Source organism: Leptinotarsa decemlineata, unplaced genomic scaffold, assembly GCF_025532065.1.
Source record: "Leptinotarsa decemlineata unplaced genomic scaffold, Ldec_3_MD MMD2_tig00003736_RagTag_RagTag, whole genome shotgun sequence".
Taxonomy (NCBI): domain Eukaryota; kingdom Metazoa; phylum Arthropoda; class Insecta; order Coleoptera; family Chrysomelidae; genus Leptinotarsa; species Leptinotarsa decemlineata.
This window is the reverse complement of record NW_027412593.1, coordinates 4010175-4033207: the sequence shown is the minus strand read 5'-3', so window position 1 is coordinate 4033207 and position 23033 is coordinate 4010175. Positions and strand designations below refer to the sequence as shown.

Genomic DNA, 23033 nt, shown 5'->3' with positions numbered 1-23033 from the left:
ACATAAATTCCATCCGTATAAGATACGATTGGTTCAGGAACTGAATGAGGATGATCCCGATCGCCGACTCCAGTTCTGTGAAGTGATCAGTGAAATAATTAACTGCAATCAAAACTACATGTTCGATATCTGTTTTTCGGACGAGTGTTCATTTTACCTTAACGGCATTGTAAACCGGCATAACTGTCGGTATTGGTCAGATGAAAATCCACGATTATTTCGTGAGGTGTATACACAGCGCCCCCAAAAATTAAATGTTTGGGCGGGTATTTATGGAAATCACATAATCGGCCCTTTTTTTCTACCCGGTAATCTCACAGGCCAACTTTATCTCGATCTATTGGAGAACGCTATTTATCCAGCCCTCGTGCAAGTATTGGAGAATGCAGAAGACCATCAAACGATCATTTTCCAACAAGATGGCGCACCACCTCACTTTGTTCAACCGGTGCGTCAGTTTTTAGATGACAATTTTCCTCACGCCTGGATTGGAAGAAGGGGACATATTGAGTGGCCACCCAGATCACCGGATCTGGCTCCACTGGACTTTTTTCTATGGGGTCACCTGAAATCCAAGATTTACGCTACCCAGCCTGAGTCACTGGATGATTTGCGAACTCGGATCATTAATGAATGCCGTCAAATTACACCAGACATCTTGAGTAATGTACGTGAACGTTTTCAGCAAAACTTATATTACTGCATGGAAGTGGATGGTGCCCATTTCGAACATTTAATAAAGTAATCACAAAAGTACGTACTCTTCCACTCTTTTACCTGTCATGTCGTTATCGATGGATATTTTGGAGCGAAATTTTACGGTCAGATAGTACACGATAAGATCTTCAAAATGAGGTATCTCAACACCCCTCATCCCTATTCAAAATCAAGGGGTTGTGCTCACCCCCGTTAGGGGGTTGAAGTCACGGGGATGAAAACAGTGGAACAGTTGTTCCCCCTCGAATCAGAAATTGACGGGTTCGAGCGATTTTCCACATTTTCATGTTAACGCCGGAAACTCGAGGTGTTAAGTTTTCGTTGGACCACACTGTATAAAAGATCCTATCTTTTTTTCGATGAGGAATCACTTACTTAAATGTTTTACATTTATTCAGTTACACCCTGTATATCTAGATATTTTATTTACCTAGTGATAAAACCGGCACAGTTGAGCTTTTTCTAAAGTATCCTTAGCAGAGATAAGGGGGGACAAAAATGGAAAATGCCCCCTCTCATAAGAAATGAGTAGGACTTGTTTCTGTTGAGGGGACAAATATAAAGAATTTTAATATTGAATGAACAACTCATAAGTCTGAGGGTATTATAGTAAATGACAGATGAACTGATATGTTTTTTAAATGTCTCATTTGCTTGTCATAACAAATATAACCGATGATTAGAGTCTAGATTTCGCTGGTTGAATGTTAACCTATAACCTATTGACTAAATTAATTTTGATAGTATTGATTGTCATTCGTTCGTATTTCTTCAAAATAGCAACTGATGATACACTATGAAGGAGATCGGAACTGTTTTCACTCTCCAAGCAGATTAGATCTCTTCGAAAGGTGGATTGAAACCATTTCCGTCACTAATCAATTAGACCATTGAAGAAGGACACACATATTTTAATCGTAGTTTTCGCATTGAAGTTGCCGCGATAAATTTAGTCAGTGACTACATTTATTTCGGGAGTGATGCATTAAATAAAGTGAGAATATGAAAATCCACACATTAATTTTGAATCATATATTATTGTGTTTTTAACATGTTGTGAGACTAATTGCTAGCAAACTTTCTTTATATAAAGAAATAGGTCCTATAAGTTTCAGCCTCCCGTTCACAGAGGTGCTGAGTACACTCAAAAGTGTCACTGCTCGACAATGTCAAATTGGTACCACAATTTTCAGTTTTATTCAACTACATTTTAAAATAAATTGATATTGAATGGAATAATTTTTAAATTATGGTCCATACATTGAAGATTTGAATGAAATTCGAGCAACATATTTCGATTCTTGTTCCGTCTATAAATATGTGTACAAAGTTGGGTCAATCTCATATCTCGCATGTAGAGTTTTTGGGGAAACAAAAGCGAATCGGTTTAAACACCAGGGTTTTTATCTATCTTTTCACTGGTCAACTATTACATATTTTATGTGACAGAAAACGTCTGTCAAAACACTTCGAATTAGGGTTTGAAAATTTTGGTGAAATGGAACTAGAAGCAAAATTAGATGAAGATTTCCTGTTCTACCTGAACTTCACTGACACATTTCTCAGACGTGTGCCAAATCCGGAATTGTACAACAGATATCGAGTAAGAAATATACTAAGTAATGAAACGGTGAAACTACCTCGAAAAAAATTAGGATATACCATTGTTCATTTAAATTTATTCAAGTAACACTTTATTTCAAGAATTGCAGTGGACAGTTTACAAAACCGCAAACAACTGAAACATGAATTTATTGAAATTTGATCACATATAAGGGGATATTATTTTTCTTTAAATACAGTAAAATATCAATATCATTAGATCACGAACCTATATGATTTCCGATTTAATTTTCATCAGGGTTCCAAAGTTATGCCAAAAATAATGACATAAAAACTGATTCATTCGGTAGATAATATTCGAAAAAAACTCAGTTGAAGAGTATATGTCTTCTGAATATTTTGAAAATTTGATTTTCCACCATCGAATAATAATTTAATCATATTTTTTTAACACTGGGGAATCAAAAGTCCAAAATAATATTTTCTAAATTTTTTCAAATGGATCATATTAACTAGTGAAAATAAGTCTCCCTCATCAAAACAAAAATACTGGTCTCCAACGCACGTTTCGCTTACCAAGTTAGCATCATCAGGAGATGATTCATTTCAGGCCAGATGTTGCAAATCCTACTTAACCCTGATCACACTATATTACATTTCATGTGTGCTTTTTATTTGAAAGGTTTGTATGATTAGGTATATATCTATAGCTAGAATATCTTGGCATTGTCCTTGATAAAAAACTCACCTGGAACACTCACTTAGAAATTTTATTACATAAACCCAGTGTCTCTATGGATATGTCGAAGGATTTGTGGTAAAACTTGGGGTTTAGGTTCCAAACAAATCCACTGGATTTATGTGATGATTGTCAGACCAATGATCACTTATGGCGCAATTGCCTGGTGGCCGAAGGCTTTACAGAAAGCTCTCTGGCCATCAGTGGTGCCATCAGTACCGTACCGTCGGAGACCATGGAGATCCGTTTCGATCTACCCCCTCTCCACTTTTTTCTGGAGAGAGAGGCTAAATGGACTTCATACAGACTTGTGCACATTACCAATTGCACATATCAATTAAATGCAGAGTGCAATAGACTGGTGGTTGACACTGGAAGTCACAGCATTCTGGAAATGACCTCTGAATTTATACCTCCAACTGTCAACTACGAACTGCCCTATAAAGTACTGTTCTCGAGTAAAGAGAACCTCCTGCTCCGGGAGAAGGAAATATTAAGAGCAGAAAGTTGTTGGTTTACGTATGGATCAAAAACACCTTCACGTTCTGTTTCAGTCGCACACCCAGGACAGTGATATCAACCTGCTTTGGAACCTTTGTGACTGTACTTCAAGCGAAAATTTACGCTATTGAATTGTGTGCGGAGATATTAGATGAAATCAATCTCGTACACAAGTCATTAAAAATATTCTAGGAGAGTCAAGCGGCGTTGAAAGCTCTTGGCTCCTACCGAGTAAAGTTTAAATTGGTAGCAAATTGGTAGCAAATTAGAAACTGCAAGCAGCTTTATCGGACCAGAACCTGTGATTGGCGTCGCTTTAGGCTTTGCCAAACAAATATTGAACACCTGGATGGCACGAAGATTTATGGACTTCTAGCAGAATCTTCCAGGATTGGCTCACTCCAAGGCATTTATTCACCCTTCGAAGCTTAATATCAAACAGTTGTTGGAGTATAGTAAGGATGAACAACAATGTCTAACAGGTCACTGTCATTTGAATCATCATATGCAGAGACTCGGACTGTCGGAAACAGTGCCTCTGTTTGGAAAATGATGAAACAGCAAAGCACATACTTTGTGCCTATCTCGTTGGGGACCGAATCAGGTTTTTGGAGTTTGGCAAAGCCGTACTGTTACCGTCTGACCTGAAAGACCACTCACCATACAAACTAATCGGCTTCGTTGAGAAACTGGGTTTATTTGGTAGAGTGTGAATAGGTGCGAGCCACGATAAACCTTTGTGGTGGATGGTCAAATAGACCCAATCACTTAAAACACACGAAAATAAATTGCCAAAGTTTTTAGCACAATTGTATTGAAAAGCATTATTTTCTCAAAATAACATTACATTATATGTATGAGTAAATTACTTTATGCTGAATACGAAGTTAGAAAACAATATTTACTCATTTTTTTTCATAAAAACCGTGTATGTTATTACATGTTACGTACGAACTTTATAGAAAAATAGCTAACCTAAGTTAAAATTAATGAAAATTACATCTCTATGTGTGGTTTTAATAGTTTTCATAAGGTTTATTCATGTTCGTGTTAGGAATCACACGTTAAAAGGTAAGACCTCGTTAGTCCTTAGCTCGCACAAGTTTCTCAAGTTATGAGAGTTGTCTTTCGTATGGGGGCGACAGCTGATTAACGGAAAAACAGATTTTAAAAAGAAAACAGAACATTTCATTGAACAGAAGTTTTAATTGAATTAGACTCCTGAACAATAAATGATCACGAAAATCACAAAAGATCCAGAAATTTTCATTGAAAGGACCACGCACAAACCTTGGAAAAAATGGATTTCGGTGAATTCTACAGACTTTTTGGTATGATGAACTTTTCAATGTCCTCATCAAAAGTCTCCACGGGCACAACGAAAAATAATGGACAGATTTTGAGCAAAAATTCCACGTTAGATGTCAGGAAAATGAAAAAAAAACTAATGTGTACCATTAACGCTTCCATACAAATGTATTTTGTGATTATTTTCCTTCGGATAGTTCATATAAATAGCTGCGGAATGTCATTGTGTGTGTTTGAAGGTGTTCGGATTGCCATTGTCTAAAATGATAGCTCTGTTACGCCAGCAACGCAAAGTACGGAAATCGCATTTAGAAAATGCCAAAATTAGTTAGTTTTTAGGTGCTTTTTAGGTACCGAAGTCAAAAATTAGGTGTTGTGTAACTCACACCGCAACTCAATACTTAAAGTTGCGTTGCTAGCATTATGTGATGCTAGCAACGCAATGAAAATAATAATAAAATAATGAATGTTGAGGGAACACTATTAAGTGCTAATTGAATGCTAAACGGTGAGGATCGTAACATTTTCTAATTGATAAACAAAAGCTTCCAATTTCGCCAAATAACAGATCTAAGAATCAGGTCTCTTGAAAACGAGGACGAATGCTCTATCAGGTATAAACTAAGTATGGTAATAAAGTGCTAATTAGGCGCTTGCAAGAAATTAAGACGAAAACGACCGCGAATAAGTGAAAAAAAATTTCGAGATACCTGATTTGAGAAAAAAAATTAACAATATGCAATAAAGTCTTGAGATATTCGTAAACTAATACATAGACAATCAGAAAAAGTGCTAATTGAGTGCTAGCTAGATATTCATAGTAAAACAAGATTCCATAATGCCTATGGGGCATTATGGAAAACCACTATGACTGATGGACTCAGTTCTTACAGTACGTTCCTCGATAAGTAAGGGTATGAGAATAAAGTGCTAATTAGGTGCTCATTAGATATTTATAGTAAATCTAGATTCCACAATTCATATGGGGCTTATGAACCCGATAACCACCATTAAAAAAATGTTTAAAATATGTTTTTTTCCGTTAACCAGCTATCGCACCCCTACGAACGATAACCCTCAAAAATCGAAACTTGTCGAGCTAAGAACTAACGAGGTCTTACCTTTTAACGTGTGATCTCTAACACGGGTTGGTTTTCCACTATGAATGTGAATATCTAGTGAGCACCTAATTAGCACTTTAATTTCTTGCCCTTATTCATTAAATAACATACTATAAAAACTCAGTACACCAGTCATGATGGTTTTCAGGTCCATGAGCCCCATAGGCATTAAAGAATCTAAGTTTATTATGAATATCTATTGAGCACTTAATTAGCACTTTATTTTGATTGTCTATGTATTAGTTTACGAGTATCTCATGACTTTATTGCATATTGTTAATTTTTTTTCTCAAATGAGGTATCTCAAATTTTTTTTTCGCTTATTCGCGGTCTTTTTCATCTAAATTTCTTGCAAGCACCTAATTAGCACTTTATTACCACGCTTAGTTTATACCTGATAGAGCATTCGTCCTCGTTTTCGAGAGACCTGATTCGTAGATCTGTTGTTTAGCGAAATTGAAAGCTTTTGTTTATTAATTGGACAATTTTACAATCCTCACCGTTTAGCACTCAATTAGCACCTAATAGTATTCCCTTAACATCCATTATTTTATTATTATTTTCATTGCGTTGCTAGCATCACATAACGCTAGCAACGCAACTTTGAGTATTGAGATGCGGTGTAAGTTACAGAGCACCTAATTTTTGACTTCGGTACCTAAAAAGCACCTAAAAAATACCTAATAATACCTAATTTTGGCATTTTCTAAATGCGATTTCCGTACTCTGCGTTGCTGGCGTAACAGAGCTTAATCTAATATATAAAAATGGATGTTTGTTGGTTGGTTAGTGATAAACTTCTACATCGCTTCACCGATCGTGATGAAACTTGACATGTATAAGTAATTTTTCATATAGAAGGTTTTGAGGCTATACATTTTTCTGTAACTCGCCAATAGATGGCGCTGTAGAACAATTTTTTGAAAGCACTGTTCTATAACGTTGCGCACGCCTAAGTTTGTTGATTCTGATTCTGTCAAAACATTGGAACAGCAGCGATACTGCAACATAGTACCAATCAGTACTACAACTACCAAATTCTACGGGGGCGAAGTCGCGGGTAACAACTAGTATGATATAGATTAAAAAAATCTGTAAAAAATTAAAAAGATTAGCTGAAAAAGTAACAATTATATCAAACAAAAAAAATGAAATTACAATGGAATAAAATGCAAGCAACAATCAAAAATTTGAAAAAATTGAACTATTAACACAAGATGAAAATTAAAAATGATTAACAAGAAATGAAAATTGAAATTTGAAAGATTCCACAATCGTTTTCGGGTGATAACTGGACTTATTGCTTCCTCGAGTGTTTTCATCTCTCCCCTCTTCCTTCTCTCCGCTTCATCGGTTTTAGCGGGAGCTGAACGTTTGGCGAGAGTTGATTGTGTTCCACTTCAAATCATATAGAGGAAGCTATCTGAATATGAGGACCTGAAAAATATAATAAACTTATCGATACAACTAATCATGGAATTACTAGGATGCTGTGTACGATACTGCTACTTCCAACTGAAGGACGAATTCTTTACGCAAGATAAGGGACTGCCAATGGTATCGCCACTTTCACCGGTTACAGCCAGCATATATATGGAGTGGTTTGGAACTCTGGCCATTGAAGAAACCCACAAGAAGACCTGAGTCTGGTTGAGATACGTGGACGACACCTTCATAATATGGAACCATGGGAATGCAGCACATCAAAAACTTAAGTCCTTTCATCGATTCCACAATGGAGGAGGAAGTCCACAACGAATTGCCATTCCTAGACGTACTGGTAAAGAGAACCGACACGGGACAGTATCTGAACCAGGAATCCAATCACCATCAATCGACTATAAGAGAGGAATCATCAAGACTTGCTTTTGGGCTCTGTAATACAAGGGAAGGTCTCGAAAAGGAACTAGGCATCATCAAAAATGACCTTCAACGGAATGGTTACTCCAAAGTGATGCTGGGACAGACTTTGGCTAGAAGACAGCAAGAGCCTCACAAGGAAGAGAAGCCGTCATAACCAGGGCGTACATGTATGTCCTTTCATCAGAGGATTGTCGAAAAGGGTAAGAAGAAATGGGTTCAAGTGTAACATCAGAACCTGCTTCAGATTTGGGAACACTATCCGTAGCAGCCTCACGAAAACCAGACCACCAAACGCGGTCTGCGATTCCAAGAATTGTATTTACCGGATACCCTGCGAGAGCGGAGAATCATACATCGGTGAAACTGAGAGGCCATTGAAAGTTCGCATTGACGAGCATAAGAAACATTCACAGTGGGAAGAAACCAGCAAAACAGGAATAGCAGAGCATGTTTGGACTCATCAAAATAACATTGAGTGGTCTCCAGCTGAAATCATCCACAAGAAGGAACACTGGTTTAGGAGAAAATTCAAAGAAGCCGGACATATGTTGTCCAACAACGCATTTAGCCACGCTAGCGTAGAGCTATCTAACATATGTAACATATGGAACACGACCAACTCCCGCCAAACGGTCAGCTCCCGCTAAAACCGATGAAGCGGAGAGAGGGAAGAGGGGATAGGTGAAAGCACTCGAATGACCTATAAATAGTCAGATATCGGTGGAATAAGTCCAGAATCAGCCAAAAGGGTAAGGGAGCTGGGCTCCAACCTGTCTGAAATCAAGACGTTTGAATGAGTCCAGATGTCCTTCTGACAAACGCCAGCTGTAAGTGTAAGGGAGGAGCCAAGCTCCAACCTGTTCAAAACCAAGATGGTTGTCGACGAATGAGTCCAGTTATCGTTTGTTTGAAGGTGATTGTCAATGTTTCATGATGAATTTCATTGGTTCGGACTTCCATTGTCTGATATTATATAAAATGATTTGAAGACTCTGAGAGAACTAAAAAAAAGAAGAAATAAAAATGAATAGCTGAAAATAACAATATTGAAAAAAAACCTGAATTGAAATTATAGTGAACTAGAATACAAGTCCAGTTATCACCCGAATACAGTTCTGTATACTAACAATCGAAACGTCGTGAAGTAATTCGGCTTGAAATTTTTCAATTTTTAATTTTCATTTATTGTTAATAATTTTTAATTTTTTTTTTGTTGATAATTTTTAATTTTCATCTCGTGTTTAATAGTTCAATTTTTTTATTTTTTTGATTGTTGCTTGTATTTTATTTCGTTGTAGGTAATTTCAGTTTTTTTTGCTCAATATAGTTGTTATTTTTCAGCTAATTTTGTAAATTTTTTATAGATTATTTCAGGGTTTTCAAATCAATTTATATCATATTAGACAACGGAAGTCCGAATCCGAACTAACGAAATCATTGTGTCTATTGTGTATTGTAGTATTAATTTTCAATTTTGCGACTTATTATGTGTTGATGTTTCTTCAGGTATGGCTACACAAGTTGTGTGGAGAACCATGCGAAGGAATTCAAAAGAAGAGATGTCGAAACATATATTTGGCCAATCTGTTGATAAGCATGCAGAATGGCATGTTAGAAAGACCTTTTCAAGAGTCACCGTTTGATGTGGACATCAACAACGCCACCGAGGTATTTGGCCCGATACCGGACACTATAGAAGTAAGTCGTTATGAAAGTATCGCATCGCCTTGCCTTTTGATTGGAGTATTGTAAACTTTAGGATTAGAATAAGAAGCGACTTTCACCTTATTCGATGAAAAGTATGTTGTATGAATATATTGCTCAGTATTCACCAGTTTATCGCTATTCTTCTCAACTAGAAGCTTGCACACTCTCTTTCATTCGACGGATGAGATGCATAGAGTTGCAATGCTGCATCACAGTAAATAGTACCCAATAGTTTCACTCTAGTCGGAACCTTTCATATTTCTGTCTCACAATTTAATTTTTTAGCACTACTGCGCATCCATAAATTACCTGCCACGAGTGGATTCGTCAGCGTTTGATATTTCAAACAATAAAACTAATGAATAAGGTTTATTGTATGATTTTCAGTATAAAAGGGTTTTAGTTTTAATATGGATTTTTATCAAGAATTGGTCAGTTCTATTCAATTATTTCATACATTGCTCAACAACTGAATAATACATATAAACTGCTCGACAGTAAGACAAATTTCGTGGGAAATCAAATGGGTGTTTTGTAGTAACGTAGAATCTCATGAAACGCTTTGAATTTTTCATTCAAAATGTTCCACATTTTTATTTGCTCCTTGTCTGTTTTGTTCAAATTTTGCAATCGATTTGAAAAATCAGTTATCGATGAGCTAAAGGAACTTGCAACTTCAAACTTAGCTCAGAACTGGATAAAAATGCAATATTTTTGCATATAAAACGTATAAAATCAAAAAGAAAATGAGTGGTTTGCTTGTCCAACCCAGCCGGTCCTGATGAGATGCTATAGCATTGGAACATATGAATAACATATGAACGTAGGTAGTTAATCTCAACTAAATGAAGAATAATACTCATTGCTTTTTTACAAGTACCACTGCAAAAGTGTCCTCTTTGAGGAACATTGCACAAATATATGCCAGATGTTATTCAATGTTCATAAGGGAAACGAGTTCTTTTCTGCTAGTTAGTTTTAGCTAGGAGGCCTTTGTAATTTGATTCCTGTTTTTTGAGGAACATTGCACAAGGATTCCTTTAATTCCTTTGATATGATTCATTATTTGTCATGGAATTAGAAAGGGAAGTAGTTGATCTGACAAGTGTTTGCCATAACAGCCTACGTGGGGACTGGAAATAGGTAAAACATCGGTCGGCAACGACTATCGTTCCAAATTATCTAATGAACATTTCATTCAGGCCAGTCTCAAATTACCTACACTGTAGGTTAATAGACTGACACCTATCAAAAAAAAAACAACTACTCCTCTGGCTAATATCACGAAGGGCGTTGGATTATATCTGGGAGGTGTCAGTGCAGAATTCTTCACTGAAGTCATTCCTGCATATGCTGTTGGCGATACAACTGCCGCAATCAATTCTATCGTTTCTAAACGATTTCCCACCCACTCCGGATGGGTGCTGATTCAAAGGCATCATCCTGCAGAAGTTATTCGAAAACCACTATTTCGAACAGTCAGCAGAGTCTTTCTAACATCAGTCCACAGGGAAATAGCATGGTAACTGCAGTTGGTGAAAGGGCCACTAGCAACTTCAAAATCGATTTCTGCAATATCAGAGGACTCAACTCAAATTTAAACTCAGTGCGCCAACATCTGCGATCGAATGATCCTCATATTCTTGCACTCACAGAAACCAAAGTTGAGTGAATTACCGACGAATGTTGGGAAACAATCTAAGCCGCGCAAAGTTTCCCTTGCCTAGATGTTTGTTTCAGCTCTAAAGATCCATCAATTTGTGCTCCTGAAGTCACGGAATTTATTCTATCATTCATGGATGCATATATTCCTTTTTAATGAAATGACCTACTAACGGCAAATCTTGGTTCAACAAAAATTGCGAGCAAGCTGTCGCCTCCAAAAATCTCGCCTACCGGCAGTGGCGCAAAAATCTCAGTTTCGAGAACCAAACTAGGTTTGTTAATGCTCGCAACGGCTGAAAACTTAGAATAAATGAAACCAAAGAATTTCACAATCAGAGAATTAGGAATTAACTGCTTGCCAATCCCAAAGGGTCTAGATTCTTCTTATCGGTAGCTGAAGCTGTTAATCAGAACTTGACAATATCCACAAATATACCACTAACACAAGCGGATGGCTCAATTACAGAAACAGCCATAGAAAAAGCAAATCTACTATTCAGGGTGTAACTGAATAAGTGTAAAACATTCAAGGAGGTGATTCCTCATCGAAAAAAAGATAGGATCTTTCATATAAAGAAACTTCATTGGATCATCCCTTGTTAAATTTGTATAACAATTTTTTTCACAAACACTGAAAGTCACAATATTGAAATTAACCTGACGTTTTGTACTACCAAAAAGATATTAAGCCAGTAATTTATTTGGTTTACCCCACGGTTGTTAGGGGTGGAAAACGCAACCCTTGAAATTTATTTCCAATGTAACTTTTATTATTTGTTTACCATTCAAAAATTTATTTCCGATAGCCTGTTTCATTTTAAACAAAAAATGTCTCTTGGGCTTTTTGCCCAAAATAAACCAGTTCGCAGCAAAAAAGTATTTTACGAACAACTACAGAGATACATCGTCATAAATGCGAACTGGATTTATTGTTATTTTGTAGTTAGTACCTGCATTTAACAATTAAAGGGTAATAAACAAAACTAATTTATTCAATAACAAAACACACATGCATTAATCATAGTAAATGTTCAATATGTCTACCTTCAGACATTACGCATGCGTCTAGATGTCGGCTCTTGAGCCATTGAGTGCATTGAGCCACGTATTCGCTCAAATATTCCTGGAGTCTCTCTGATTAACCTGCACGCATCGATGATGCGGTTTCTTAAGTCCTCTACATCGCGAACAGGAGTACGATAAACCAAATGCTGTAAATGCCCCAAATAGAGAAATCGAGAGGATTGAGATCTGGAGATCAAGCGGGCCACTTCTGTGGTCCTCCTCGACCACTGATTTGCATATGTTTCACTTGAATGCTGACGTGCTACTTGACTAAAATGAGCGGGAGCTCCATCATGCATAACAAAACATATCCCTTCTGATGCCCAAAGGAACTTCCTCCAGCAGTACTGGATGCACTTCTCTTGAAAATTGAACGTATGCCTCACCATTTAATCAAGGAGGTGGAAAATGAGGCCCAATTAAGTCATTCCCAATAATTCCGAGCCACACGTTGAGAGAAAACTGTTCTTGATAGTTAGTTTCGACAAAAGCGTGAGGGTTTTCATCAGCCCATATGTGGTTATTGTGAAAATTAATAATCTTGTCCCGAGGAAAACTACATTCGTCTGTGAATTCTATCATCTTCAGAAAGTCACAATTTCTTCTAATCATTTCCAGCATTCAATTGCAAAATTCAAGACGGTTCGGAAAGTTTCGCGGTAAAACAGTGCCTGTACTCGTTGCAGATGGTAAGGGTATAAGAGTTGTTCCTTTAAAATTCGAAATATCGTCATATGATCAACATTTAGTTGGAAAGCAATCTTTCTAGTACTGGTAGTAGGTTGTTTTTCAATTGAATTGAGTACTGCTTCCTCAAGCTGTGGTGTTCGTACTTCTCGATGACGACCACAATCCTGCGTTCTTTTGTCTATTGAACCATATTCTCATAATCGTTGATGACGTCGAGCAAATATTCTATGTGAAGGATGCTGCTGTTGAGGATACATTTCAGCATATCTTCTAGAAGCTTGTAACCCATTCCCCTGCGACAGACCATAAACTTAATGCATATCAGCCATTTCCTCATTTGTGTATGCCATTTCAATAACAACTGAATTATTGAAGTAACAAACTAAGAACAGAACAACAACACACAATTAGTATTAATTCAATTTCGAAAATTCACAAACTGACAGCGTCATACCAATTTAATTGTCACTATCGCTAATAGCGACCTACTAGATAGATTAGTATCGTATTTTCGCATTTATGACGATGTATCTCTGTAATTGTTTGTAGAATAATTTTTTGCTAGTTTATTTTGGGCGAAAAGCCCAAGAGATATTTTTTGTTAAGAATGAAACAGGCTATTGGAAATAAAGGGATGCTCCAATGAAGTTTCTTTATATGAAAGATCCTATCTTTTTTTCGATGAGGAATCACCTCCTTGAATGTTTTACACTTATTCAGTTACACCCTGTATAGTAGATTTGCTTTTTCTATGGCTGTTTTTGTAATTGAACCATCCGCTTGTGTTAGTGGTATATTTGTGGATGTTGTCAAGTTCTGATTAACAGCTTCAGCTACCGATAAGAAGAATCTAGACCCTTTGGGATTGGCCAGCAGTTAGTTCCTAATTCTCTGATTGTGAAATTATTTGGTTTCATTTATTCTAAGTTTTCAGTCGTTGCGAGCATTAACAAACGTAGTTTGATTCAAAGCTCTGGATACAATACATAACACGCACTCAGAATCATCTATGGAGCATTTATTACAAGCCCGGTTGACAGCCTACTCTGTGAACTTGGAAAGTTACCTTTAAAGCTTAGAAGATATGAACTGACACTATCATATGCAGCCAGGCGACAAGACCATTAAACTCGACAACCCTTCATCGTCCCAGTCACTTCCACTACAAAAGCAAATATTCCATTTCATGAACGAAAAATGCTTTCCCTCAACCTCGTACAGATGCAAAAATTTCCACAAATCCAATCCAAACTTTCAAAAAGAACTCCTCCATGGCGTATTCCCTTACCGAATATAAATACTCAGCTACTATCCATGAGCAAAGCAACCACAAATCCCCAGCTGATCCAAGCTGATTACCAAACTGTAATATCTGAATACCCACTTCACCAGAAAATCTTCACTGATGCCTCAAAAACAACTTGTGGTGTAGGATGTGCATTCGTAACGAACGAGACCGCCTGTAAATTTTCTTTACATGAATTTGCCACTATTCTCACTGGAGAACTTTATGCCATCTATAAAGCTCTTTCCTTCATTGAAATGACACCTGGTAAAGAGTTTTTAATAATTACGGACTCTCTCAACTCCCTTATTTTTTTGTCGAAAATATATATATCCATCACGTACTGGTAAATATGATTAAAGAGGAGATGAAACAACTAGATAAAAGGACAGTAACCCTCCTATGGGTTCCTTCACATACTGGGATTTCTGGAAACGATATAGTCGATAAACTTGCCAGAGAAGCTGTAGAACATCCAGCATGTAATATCAGTATGAAAGCATCCTCAAATCCTATTTCCATTGCAAAATTGTAGAAATGTGGAATCACCAGTGGTCTCAAAAACCTTCCAAACTTAAGGAAATCAAGGCTACATTATATCCTTGGAACAACAAAGCAATAAATCGCTTCCATCAAGTCATAATTAGCAGATTGAGACTGGGCCACACTCGCCTTACGCATGAACATCTATTGAGGAAAGAACCGCCACCAAAATGTTTCGCGTGTGAAGTGCTTGTGACTGTTAAGCATGTTCTGGTAGAGTGCCCGCTCTTCACAGTCGAGAGACTGAACAATAAAATTCCCTCCAAACTAAGTGAAATTTTCAAAAAAAAAAAAAGATTTACCGTTAGTAGGTCATTTCATTAAAAATGGAATATATGCATCCATGAAAGATAGAATAACTTCGGTGACTTCAGAAGCACAAATTGATGGATCTTTAGAGCTGAAACAAACATCTAGGCAAGGGAAACTTTGCGCGGCTTGGATTGTTTCCCAACATTTATCGCTAATTCACTCAACTTTGGTTTCTGTGAGTGCGAAAATATGAGGATCATTCAATTGCAGATGTTGGGAGTTTATATTTGAGTTGAGTCCTCAGCTCAATATGGACAAGGCGTCTGAAGAAGTGACCGTCATCGTACTCAAAAAGTGAGCAAAAGAACTGGCACTAGTATTTTTCAGAATTTTCAACCTGTCCTAAAAGGAAGGGTTTTTATTTCTCCTTGGAAGGCTGCTCGCGTCCAGCCTATTCCCAAAAAGGACAAGAAAATTCTTCCAAATGACTATAGACCAGTCGCTTTGTCATCAGTGGTATCATGGAGAAAGCCGTAAACCACAATATCCTCACAATATTTCTAAGGTCTTTGACCGTGTGTGGCATGAGGGTTTGCTGGCCAAACTTTAATGCTATGGCTTGTTTATGGCTTCCTGAGAGAATGTTCCCTGCAAGTGGCCGTCGATTGATATCTCTCGAACACATTTACCAACAACAATGGTGTTCCCCGGGGTATCCATATTGTCTTCAACCCTCTTTTTATTGTATATCAACGACTTATTGGAAATAATCAAGAATCCAATATATTGCTTTGCTGACGACAGCACAATTGTATTGTCATTACATTTGGATTCAAGGACATCGGCTGCGGATGCACATCTTCACCGGCAGCTGCTCATCGTTTCGAGGTTCAACTCAGTACACCTCAAACTTCACTGTGAAAGAACTCTGTCAATGGAGAATTGTGTTTATGTGGAATAAACTTCCTGATAACGTTTTTCCCAATGGGTTTAATCTCCAGCGATTCAGATCCAATGTGAATCACCTAGAACGCCTTAAGGAAGTTATGTCCTTAAAAAAAGACATGAAAACGTTGCAATTCACGGCGCATCCAAAAACTACCTGCCACGATTTGATCATGTGCGCTATGATTCATTACTAAAAAGAGGGGATACTGAGACTACTGCTTTTAGCGATACTGTGGCTGCATCCTGTTCTATTGTACGAGAGATTTCGCTTTGATCTCTTTATCCACATATCCACGTATTGGGAAAACGTAGTTTAAAAAATTCCTTATCAAAAAATTCGGTAGAAAAAAAATTCAATCAGGTAATAACAGTTCATTGCCATGTTTTATTATTTGAGTTTTGAAGATAATACTTCGAAATTTTTGTACAGTGAAGATATGAATAGATCCCCCCTTTCCTCCTAGAATCTCTTTTGCTACATACGTCTTGTATACTTTACAAAACCGTTTGATGAAACTCCCACATTCAATGAATTTTATAGCCGCCAGAATGGTTGAATGACACAGAGTACGACGCTGACGTCGGAGTCAAGGACGCAGGTGGAGAAAAAAAAGGAAGGACCTATATCGCAACACGAACACTTCCGAAAGGACAGGGAGCATTTGCCTATATCGGAGTATCCCTGACAGATAAGGAGCCAATGTGGCTAGGAGCTGGTGAGAGGTGAGATGAATATACAAAAGAAATACAAATTCACAGTATATTTTACTGAAACGAGTATGAAATGAATCAAATCTACGATGCCTCTTAAAAGTTCATAACGCACTAACAAAATGCTCGAACAATATTTTGTGATTTCGTTATGATTTGAAAAAAGCTGGTACTTTACCGGGTCCACCCTATTTGGGTATCACGTATGGGTCGCAAAAAATATTTTATGAGCGTTAGGGTCGTTTCAAACCTGCAGTGGCTTGTGCTTGGGTATATATATATATATATATATATATATATATATATATATATATATATATATATATATATATATATATATATATATATATATATATCTCAATATCAAATTTTACGCTTTCGACAGTTGGTAGTACTGTCATCTTCTAGGCTCTCCTCAAAGTTTGAGGAGAGTTATCGTTACGTGTTATCGTATAACGATAAGAGATAGAGTGTCGGTTGAATTGTGGCAAACTTGTGTATTTTAAAGAGATATACAGGAAAAACCAAAAAATTCCTAATTATTTTTTGCCTACATCTTCTTTATTCGCAGACATATTGAAAATCTCTCCACATTTTGCTATTGGCACTTGATGTGGGCTCTCAGAATATATCCATGAATCTTTTATACAGGGTGTCATCTGACTTGGGCCACCCCCATCTTTGAATTTTTGAATACGGATCTGTATTTTTTGTTGTAGTTTTTGGATCGTAGACGTTCACTTCATACGTAGAAATTGAATTTGTTTTGGATGTTATTATTGCTATCATTTCTTTTTCTGCTTATTAAAATACATATAATATATTTTTGATGTAGATATGTTTCAGATAATCATAAAAGGTTTTATTATTCGAAGTTCATTGTAGAAAACGCTCAGAGCAATGGAAAAAGTATGAATAGGTACCTAAAAATGAAAAAAAAAACCTCGGTACATTGGGAGACGTGAAAGTTGCTATTGTGCTTTTATTCAACTCAGTCAACCAATTTCCAGGGCCGTAATTTAAAAGGGAATAATTCACACTATTATAATCGAATATTACCGAAACATCCCGAAATATAAAATTGAATTTAATTTCTCAGTATGAAGTGAACGTCTACGATCCAAAAACTACAACAAAAAATACAGGTCCGTATTTAAAAATTCAAAGATGGGGTGGCCCAAGTCAGATGACACCCTGTATAAAAGATTCATGGATATATTCTGGGAGCCCACATCAAGTGCCAATAGCACTTGATGTGCCAATAGTCAGACTTTCAATATGTCTGCGAATAAAGAAGATATAGGCAAAACAGTTATTTGGGATTTTTTGGTTTTTCTTGTATATCTCCAGAACCAAAAGAGCTATATTCGATTTCTTTACATCATTGAAAAGGTCTTTAAAATACACAACTCTGCCACAACTTAACCGACACTCTATCTCTTATCGTTTACGAGATCCCCATGTACAGAAACGAATTTGAATAGCCCTGTATAAAAAAAAGGATTTTAATATGGATTTTCATCAAGTATCGGCCAGTTCTATTCAATTCGCCCTGTATATATATATATATATATATATATATATATATATATATATATATATATATATATATATATATATATATAAATAAATAGATAAGTACTCTTTGATCATTCCCATATTGATTTCAATTTAAGAGCCACCGGTATACAGCTGTTTCAGCCTATTGGGCATCGTCAGTACCGGGCAGGCGGTCCTCGATTGAAGACAAAATGAGAAAAAACCAAGAAAGTACTTGATAAAAATAGCTGCGTAAACGCAAGCGAAACATAAGTGGAACCACCTATTGGTGTGACACCCAAGTCAACTTGCTTTACGCTTGCGTTTACGCAGCTATTTTTATCAAGTACTTTCTTGGTTTTTTCTCATTTTGTCTTCAATCGAGGACCGCCTGCCCGGTACTGACGATGCCTAATAGGCTGAAACAGCTGTATACCGGTGGCTCTTAAATTGAAATCAATATGGGAATGATCAAAGAGTACTTATCTATTTATTTTTTGATTTTCATGGAATTATTTTTCAGCAGCTTGACTGCATTAACCTTTCTAGATTATATATATATATATATATATATATATATATATATATATATATATATATATATATATATATATATATAAATTTGACTGTGCTAATTACGATTGATTCAACCTGCTAAACAACTACAAACGCACCAACTCAGTACAAAATACTCGTCTCGACGGACCCCGGTGACCGACTTTTCGTGTCTCTCGTAAAAAACTCCTAAGCCCTCGTGTCAGCAACGCTAGCCACAAAAACCTCATCTCAGCGTTTTTAACTTTCCCAAGCGTATAATCATCGGCAGGATGTGATATATACATTTGTTTATTCTAGCCCAACTTGTACATGACCACAACGATGCTTAAAGGTCCGACAGTCATGAGGTTTGGTGCAAAGTGAATGAGTCTATTCGACCCTCCACCGAAAAAGACAGTTATAAAGTAGTTCAATCGCTTTTTCATCTGGGAAAATATCGACACCGAAGAACCAGGTGATCGACCTCGATCTCTATGAATAAAATAATATTTACGTTACTATCGCAATGACAGTTATTACAACGCACATGTTCTTTATACCATTCAATGTCTAGGAAATCAGAAGATCTATTCTGTGTTTTACTCTGTTGAACAAACATTTTCCAGGAGCATTGGTAGTGTAACAAATCAAAGAATTAACTGTCTTGAACAAATTTATTTCCAACAATATTTCACTGTCACAAACCAATTCATTTACAACACTTATCAACTAACGCTTGATTTATCTTCACTATTTGAATTCCTTGTTTAACCGCTCGATTCGCTTTCTGCCCTCTCTGGATGAGAAGCCGGCCTTTTATATCGGTAAAGATCTATCGTAGAATTCTGTAGTCTATTCGGTACTCGCCTAGACTTTTTGTGGCGGTTTCAGACTGCATTCTTTCGCAGTGAGTCATACATTTATTCGATGAATTGGCTGGCGTATGGGTCAGGGGCGGCTTCAGATTCGTTACAGTAGCTAAAAACAATGCATCGAGATCATGTCGCTCAAAGTATTGTAAAGCATACCTTATTACTTTTTAATAACGCGGATTTCCATCAACCGTCATGAGAACTATTGGTTTTACCAATCCGTGGTCAGTTTAAGCTAATGTTCGAAACTCTTCGAGAAGCGTTTCTTAATCTCCATCTAGACCCCCTGCCCCCCCATATCAACAAAAATAAGCAAAGAAAAGACCCCCTATAGTGCTTATGTCATATTTGAATGTCCCTTAGCCATTTTTTTAAATAATACTTGAGGATAATTTAGAATTCTATTATCTCAAGTGTCGTGATGCTTCTTCTGTCAACAAAATCCTTTATTTGAGGCGAAACGGGTTCTATGGGATTAAAATATGCCGTGAAACGAGTATTATTTGAACAAACTATGGATGATAGCATTGAGTATTGAGTATTGAGTATTGAGTATTGAAATTCTTGGATGGAATGCAGAAGAGAAGGCGATAGCATTAACATTAGCATTGCGTGGAGAAGCAACGAATATTCTGCAAAACCTCACGACCCAAGAACAAGAAGACTATGACCAACTTGTAAAGCATCTTGAGCTGCGGTATGGACAGGCCCACCTAGAGCACGTTTATCATTCACAGCTGAAGAACCGCTGTCAGAAATCAGGAGAATCCCTACAGAAGTTTGAAGCCGACATTGCTCGATTGGTTCGTCTGGCATATCCTACTACACCGGAAAATGTGATGGAGCGGTTAGCAGTTCAGGCATTCTTGGACGGACTTGGCACTAGCTCATCCCAAACATCTCGTGTATGCACTGGCAGGGGAGTTTGAGTCTGCAAAACAATCCTGCAAGAGCCAGAGCAAAGTTCGAGCTATCGAGGAAGATGGACAAGCGCCTGCTGATATTGAGGCCACCATTGGAAAAGTAATAAAAGAAGTGTTGCCTGAGAGGAAACAAATGAGATCAAATCAGGAAAACTAGAGGGGGTCGATGAGAAGGGGCAATCGTCGGCGTGCACCCAGCAAGCCCTCGTAAAAAACGCAGATGTTGCTGTTCTCCAACGACAAGACAAAGGTGTTTTAGCAGAAGGCCTCATCAACAACAAGCCTTGTGCCATGCTGCTAGATACAGGTGCGACGAGAACCATTCTTGGGCGAACCTTTGCCAAAACACCGGCAAGAATTGAACCGTCAAGCTGGAAGCTACGCACCGCAACAGGGAAGCCAGCCACTGTACTTGGAGAACTACCAATTGAATTGGTGTTGGGCAGCACAAAATTGAAACATCGTGAATTGATGGCGGACATCGAGGACGATGCGATCATTGGAATGGACATAATGAATTCCAGAGGGTTCGAGCTGAATTTTCAAGACGGCGTCCTACGTGTCGGCGGAGAAGAGCTGTTGCTTCATGGAAGAAGCGAAGAGATAATCACGGTCCTGTTGGCTGAAGACGTGTGCGTACCTAAAAGGGCTGGACGAGGAATCGCACTGGGGAAGATCCTGTTGCGTGTTGATGAAGTTGTGCCGGTCAGGGTCATGAATATCAACTACTTTCTCGTGACTTCGAAGAAAGGAACACTGCTGGGGCACTGTTCGTCCATTTTCTCTGTGATACGGAGTGTACGCAGTTCTGTTAGCCAAGCCAACAATTTGCCTAAAGAGTTGGAGAAGTTGATTGACATTTCCTCCAAGGACATACCACCAACTCACCGATCAAAACTGAGGGAGTTAGTAAAGATGTACCAGGAAATCTTCGATATTGGAGAAGAAAAAGGCGGCAGAACGAATGTGGTTCAGCATAGAAGAAAGACAGCTACCCTCTTCCAAGAATCGACGAAACCCTAGACACGCTAGCCGGCTCCACAATTTTCTCGACTTTGAATTTGAAGAGTGGATATTGGCAAGTTGAATTGGCCCTAGAAGATCGAGAAAAGACAGCTTTCACCATCGGCTCAAGATTCTGGCAGTTCACGGTTATGCCATTAGGGTTCCAGCGACCTTCGAAAGATTAATGGAGACGTTTCTCAAGGGGTTCTCATGGAAGACGTGTCTAGTGTATCTCGACGATATAATCGTGGTCGGAAAATCGTTCGACGATCACTTGAAGAATCTGTAGGAGGTATTCATGCGTCTGAGGAGTTCTGGATTGGAACTTAGTCCCAAGAAATGCCATCTGTTCCAGAAAGAAGTCCGTTACCTTGGCCACGTTGTCTCTGGGAAAGGAGTGGCGGTAGACGAACAAAAGGTCAAAGCAGTTAAGGATTGGCCCATTCCAAAAGACATACATCAGTTTCGGAGCTTCCATGGTTTATGCACCTACTACCGTCGATATGTGCTGTGGTTTGCCAATATCGCCAAACCATTGACCCGACTCACAGAAGGACAGATCCAGTTCTAGTGGTCTGAGGAATGCCAAGACTCATTCAAGAAGTTGAAAAGAGCTTTGATCAACGCTCCTGTTTTGAGCTATCCCCTACCTGACGGAAAGTTCATTTTAGATACGGACGCCAGCAATGTGGGACTTGGAGCAGTCCTTTCTCAGATCTAGGAGGGACAGGAGAAAGTTATTAGCTACTTCAGCAAAACGCTCAGTAAACCATGGCCGTTGTCAAAAGTGTAGAACCTTTCTACAAATACGTTTTTGGAAGAAGATTTCTGTTGAGAACGGACCATGCAGCTCTCAAATGGCTTCTGCAGTTCAAAAATCCCGAGGGCCAAGTAGCGCGCTGGATTGAGAGATTACAAGAATTTGACTTCGAAATAGAACATCAAGCTGGGACTAGCTATAAAAACGCAGATGCCCTGTCACGGATACCATGCCCCGACGACTGCTCACATTGCCGACGAGCAGAAGAGAAGGAAGCAGCCATTTGTAGAACTAGAGCTATAGACGACAACTGGGAGGATAATAAGATCAAGAAAGACCCAGAGGAAGACCCAGATCTTGGTTCAGTCATCGAATGAAAGAAAAGTAACCGAAGACCATCGTGGCAGGAGGTAGCAGGTTATTCGCCAGCGGTTGAGTCCTAATGGGCCCAATGGAACTCTCTCAACTTGTAAAACGGGTTTCTGAAGCGGGTGTTGAAGTCTGAAGACGGTGGAGAAGAAAGGAGCCAGATAGTGGAACCCAGGAACAGACAACGGGAGGTGCTCAAAGAAATCCATGATGGAGTCACTGGAGGACATCCGGGAGTAACGAAGACTATTCAGAAAGTAAGACAACGGTTTTACTGGGTTAGTTGTCAAGCCGACGTCAAGAACTGGTGCAGAAAATGTCCTGTATGTGCTGCCAGTAATGGACCTCAG

At 38.1% G+C, this 23033-nt stretch overlaps 1 protein-coding gene across 2 annotated transcripts in view; it reads left to right on the top strand.

Annotated features, from left to right (window-relative positions):
• Nucleotides 1-2137: 2137 nt before the first annotated feature.
• LOC111508771 (uncharacterized) overlaps nt 2138-23033 on the top strand; it is a 75291-nt gene continuing 54395 nt past the window's right edge. For both annotated transcript variants that reach the window (XR_012466159.1, XM_074178284.1), the window contains exons 1-3: nt 2138-2320; nt 9319-9510; nt 16509-16690. Coding sequence is in view for 1 of the 2 variants with exons in the window: in XM_074178284.1 (XP_074034385.1) it covers nt 2216-2320; nt 9319-9510; nt 16509-16690 (479 nt within the window). In the remaining variant the exon portion in view is untranslated. The remainder of the gene's footprint in view (nt 2321-9318; nt 9511-16508; nt 16691-23033) is intronic.